The sequence below is a fragment of the Hipposideros armiger genome, unplaced genomic scaffold, assembly GCF_001890085.2.
Source record: "Hipposideros armiger isolate ML-2016 unplaced genomic scaffold, ASM189008v1 scaffold_129, whole genome shotgun sequence".
Taxonomy (NCBI): Eukaryota; Metazoa; Chordata; class Mammalia; order Chiroptera; family Hipposideridae; genus Hipposideros; species Hipposideros armiger.
Genome location: NW_017731479.1, coordinates 1,593,248 through 1,598,571, shown reverse-complemented (window position 1 = coordinate 1,598,571; position 5,324 = coordinate 1,593,248). Strand labels below are relative to the sequence as shown.

Here is a 5,324-nt window from a genome sequence, read left to right as displayed (position 1 = left end):
TATATATATATATATATATATAAATGTATAAAATTATAGTTGACATTCATTATTATTCAGCTTCAGCTTGAGGTGTACAGCGCAGTGGTCAGGCATCTACACCACCCATGAAGTGGTCTCAAGGCTTCCTCTTGATTTAAGCCACTTTCAGTTCCTCAAGCTTAATTAAGGTGCCCGGTCTTAGACCAAATATTTTCTCCTTTCTCTTCACTTTTGTCCATCAGCACAGGCCTGTGGGTTTCTTGGGTGGTGTGATCATCTCGCTTTCCCAGATGGGTACTTGCAGTGGAAATCCTATTGCCCAAAGCAATGGATGACTGGTGTCAACAATAAACAGTATCACACTGCTTTCTGGGTTTAGGGTTTCGGAAAACCTATGTTGGGCCCGAGGGAGGGAGTGAAAAGAGAGGGAGTAGGGAGAATGAGTTCGTTTCCTATAAGAATGGGTCTTTTGGAGTTGGGGGCGGGGGGTGCGAGGCAGAAGAACGAACAGGATTAAAGTTAGCGGCTAGAAGAGCTTGGTTCTTCATCACTGGGGAAAGGAGACCTCCTAGCATCCTCTCTAAACATTCACTTTCCTCTCAATTCCCAGTTAGATCAAAGCAAAGGAAATTTACTTTCTTGATATAAATCCCAGCATCAAAGTTGTGTGGCCTTATCTATAAAATCTCTCCGCTCACTGTGATGGGGCAAACGTTCTTTTGCACCACGTAACTGCCAATGGGAAAGAAGCCTGTTTAGATGTGGGGTTATTGGACAACTGGTCAACACAGTATATGACTGACATCAGGCCCTCTCTGTTTTATGGAGAAGAAGGTTGCAGAGGTGATCCTTAGACTTCACATTTCATGGCTCAATAAGACTGGAACACAATTTTGAAGACTGAAAGGGTTGCCAGTTTACTAGGTTGCCTAGGAGGGGGTGGGGGTGAGGGACAGAAAGCCTTCTTTTATCATGAGCATCATTTCAAGAAACAAGGACATTGAAACACACAAAAAAGCCGTGAAGGACACATTCTCAAAAAAAAAGGACAGTTCTTGAAATGGAATATGTTTAGCTTTATAAAAAGACCTTCTACATTGTCATAATCTTTCTTTGCCAAGGTCAGGTGCTTGGGTGGCACTGCATTGGAGGGCCCTGTTTTCTGAACAGCGGGGAGGGAACCGAGGAGTAGGAGTTGGGGGTGAGTGACATGAACTCATTAACATTTGACCTCTGGTGGAAGTTATTTATCATATTTTGCCCTGTGGATGGGTCAGAGGCAGAATGTTGATTCCAGATATTTAAACTTGAGATATAACACGTTTGTAATACTGTGTTGCTAGCCAGCTGCCAGTTTTTCAGTAATGCATGGATTGATCTCACAGATTCATTTTAGGATTTATTATTATTTTGCTGTTTTCATAAGCAAGAGTCCTATCCTATCAGTAACGTGTACCAGGAGAGATATCTTCCATTCCAGCTCTATACCCCACTTCAATTTGTGTAACCAAAAGGTGTATATCAACAATTCGCTCCCCTTGCCTTTGGATTCTATTATGTGCTTTTTTTTCTTCTTTTAATTAGTAAATTATTTGCATTTCCTGACAGTGTGCCACTTGACAGAAGGTTTAAGTGTCTGGGAGAATAGCAATCAGTGGCAAATCAGCTTGTGTGTGCAATGTGGCTGTTGGCAATCTATTTGAGGATAATTGAAAGTTTTCTGTGTTGATTTTATTTATGGGTTTCCAGGTGAATGCCAAACTCCCGATTGGAACCCCAGATTACATGGCCCCGGAAGTGCTGACAGTGATGAATGGGGATGGAAAAGGCATCTACAGCCTTGACTGTGACTGGTGGTCTGTGGGCGTTATTGCTTATGAGATGGTTTATGGAAGGTCCCCATTCACTGAGGGAACCTCTGCCAGAACCTTTAATAACATCATGAATTTCCAGGTAAAGAGCCATTAGTAGATTTTGAAGTCATAGTGAGAAATGACATTTAAAAGTTGTGCGAATGAACGTTTATAATGTAAACCCGCAGTATTGTTTAATGACAGTCGCAGATACTCACATAGCACTGACTTTGTGCCAAACGCTGTTCTAAGCACTTTATTAATTGTATTTTATTGACTTTCAGCTGCCACTAATTAATTGTAAGCCTACACCATTGCTTTATGTGCCATTAAAAAAGAAAAACTGCTGCCTACAAATCTGTGATCCTTTGATTGATTATAAAATGCATTTGACTTCAGGGCTGTTAAAATGTGAATAAATGTGAGTCTTAGAATGGATGAAATATAGTTTATTAACTCAGCAATTCTCCACCAACATTGTGAGGTAGATATTATTGTTTTCATTTTACAGACAAGGAAACCAAAGCACAGAGTAGTTAAGTAACTTGCCCAAAATATCACAGGCAGTATGGCTTCGAAGTTCATGCTCTTAATATTATGCTATATGCTGTTTCTTAGTACTAATAGCAATCAAATATGATTGAAGACATGAATTAGAAATACAGTAATACATATATAAAGTAGAATTTGAAACTTTTCTTTTTTCAAAAAAAAAATTTTTTTTTTAACTGAGCCATCCTGCCACCTGTTGGCAGCTCAGCGGCAGCTCAGCTCGGGCCGGGCATCGAACCGCTGTTGCTCAGAGCTCAAACTCTTGAGCGAGCTCTTAATTTTTTAAAAATTTTATTGGGGAACAGTGTGTTTTTCCAGGACCCATCAGCCCCAAGTCAAATAGTTGTCTTCAATCTAGTTGTGGAGGGTGCAGCTCCTTGGCCCATGTGGGTATTGAACCGTCACTCTTGGTGTCACGAACCTGCGTTCTAACCACCTGAGCTAACCAGCCATCCCAAAACTTTTTCTAATAACAGATTTTCCACTATATTAAGACCATTTCTTAAGGATATGATAAGTATATGTGTTCTAGTTTCCACCAAAATGATAAAGAGACCTTATTTCACAGGATTTTGTATCTCACCCCATTTCATCTTTCTGGAACGTTTAATATATATTTTTATATGTATAATACATATTTTATATGCTTAATATATGCATGTTATTCTTGAGTCTCCTTTTGAGTTAAAGTTGCCCCTTAGATGCTTCTTAGGACTGTTTTATTTCCTTTATTGCAATTCACTCATCAGCAACGAGTGCATTGCATTAGATACTGTTAGGTGCCAGGTTTACAGTGATGAGCGAGAAGGAGAAGGCTTTCTCTGCCTTCTTCCTCCGTCATCACATAGAACTTAGAATACATTGTGTATGTGCAAAAGCAGAGTGCAGAGGGAGCACGCAGGAGGGAGTGATAGGGTGGAAGAGGTAGGCAGGGAAGAAGGGCTCGAGTTGGAGAGCGTGTTCTAGGCAGACAGAATAGCATGATTTGTTCAGGGAGCTTTAAATAGCTCATCATTGTTGGACAGCAAAGAGCGAGCTGGGGAGTGGAGCTAGATGAGACGGAGAGGGGAGCAGGGGTCAGGCCATGAAAAATATTGAACCCTTGCAAAGGATCGAGGCCTATTGATGTGAACAGGCCATTTATTTTGGGAATATGCCTTTGGTCCACATTTGAGGCCGTGAAACTTCCTTCTTTAAAAAAAAAACAAAAAACTTGCACATACTTTCTTAACTTTGGGACACGTGAAGCTGAATTTGCTAAGGAAGTCATTATTTTATTTTTTTGGAATAGCGGTTCTTGAAGTTTCCAGATGACCCCAAAGTTAGCAGCGAATTACTGGATCTGATTCAAAGTTTGTTGTGTGGCCAGAAAGAGAGACTGAAGTTTGAAGGCCTTTGCTGCCATCCGTTCTTCTCAAAAATCGACTGGATTAACATTCGTCACTGTAAGTAGAGCCCCGTTCCTTCAATTCAGGTGTTGGGATTAAGAAACATTTAAGAGGGGTGGCTGGGTGGCTCAGTTGGTTAGAGTGCGAGCTCTGAGCAACAGGGTTGCCGGTTCGATTCCCACATGGGCCAGTGAGTTGTGCCCTCTGCAACTAGACTGAAAATGGCGACTGGACTTGGAGCTGATGGGTCCTGGGAAAAACACACTGTTCCCTAATAAAGTTAAAAAAAGAAACATTAAGAATGATCTGCAGTTATTCTGGCCCACAGAAGCTGGCATAAATTATGTAAATAAGAACTTTAATTATCTTAAGAAGTAGAAAAAGGCTAATGATGTAGTGTAGCTATCTTTGAGTAATAATTCTACTTTAAAATTGTTTGCATGGAACAGGTTCATTTATCAGACTCTGGGTCTATGTGGCCTTTCGAATATTATCCCTCAGGACATTAGACAGAAGGGAGTTCAAAGGTTGTCCCTTGATTTGACAGAGTTTCTTCCCAGAGGAAAAGTGGACCTAGGTATTTCATTCACAGATTAGGGAAAGAACTCCAAGGTTAGGCAAAGTGCTTGGTTGCTTTGCTAATTATGGCCAAGCCTGCATGAAAACCATAAATGCCTCACTGTGTACATTTGTTTCCCCTGAGTTTTTTGTCTTTGCTCACAAGCGTGTAAAATCTAGAATGTATACGCACGGTGAATTCATTCATACATCTCTTGGTAGTCAATTAGTGCAAGCTACATCCACAGAAAACAAAAACCTGACTTATTGTCAACAAACCCAAAATGCTTGGTTTTTTACGAACTGCTAATTTTTTTTTTAACCTTTTTTAAATTCTTGGGTGTGTTGTTGAATGTGCTCTAGTGACCTAACCCAATGATTAGCATAGATTAGAGCTAGTAGGAAAGCTGCTGGCCCGTGTGAGTGTGTGTTTTATTTTTGGTGATGAGGAGAGATAAAACCCATTTCTGGATGTCAAAACCAGGCTTCTAGTTGGAACTGTGTTGTAATTATAACCTCTTGTACCTTTGGTTGGAATGTGTTAAAATCCAGTATCGTCTAGTGGAAAGCCATTTTGATGATTTCTCTAACCTGCCCAAATAAACTTAAATAGGCTGCATCTCCATAAAACTGTCTTGGCAATTTTTTTTTCTTGTCGTCACTTTGTTTTATTTTCTTAATCTTTAGGCACCCAAATCTCCAAGGTTCAGAGCTCTTAATCAGAATATATTTTCAGGCAGTCATCCTTTTTTGCTTTAAGAAAGATTTGATAGTTTCTTTCAGTTGCTGTTCAAACACTTAATCTTTTCCCACCTTGCCTTTTTATCTCTGTAATCTTCTTGAATAAGCAGTTATTTTATTTATTTATTTTTTAAAAGATTTTTATTGGGGAATAGCGGGGATGGGAATAGCGCTGGGGAATTGGGGGAAGGGGAACAGACAAGTTGCTGTCGTTTTGTTCTTCAGTCTAGTTGTGGAGGACGTTGCTTCA

General features: G+C 40.1%; 1 protein-coding gene across 4 annotated transcripts in view; it reads left to right on the top strand.

Moving 5' to 3' along the window:
- Positions 1 to 5,324, top strand: part of CIT (citron rho-interacting serine/threonine kinase) — a 163,936-nt gene that overhangs the window by 36,359 nt on the left and 122,253 nt on the right. For all 4 annotated transcript variants that reach the window (XM_019649084.1, XM_019649082.1, XM_019649081.1 and 1 more), the window contains 2 exons: positions 1,732 to 1,935; positions 3,679 to 3,832. In XM_019649084.1, coding sequence (XP_019504629.1) covers positions 1,732 to 1,935; positions 3,679 to 3,832 — 358 coding nt within the window. The remainder of the gene's footprint in view (positions 1 to 1,731; positions 1,936 to 3,678; positions 3,833 to 5,324) is intronic.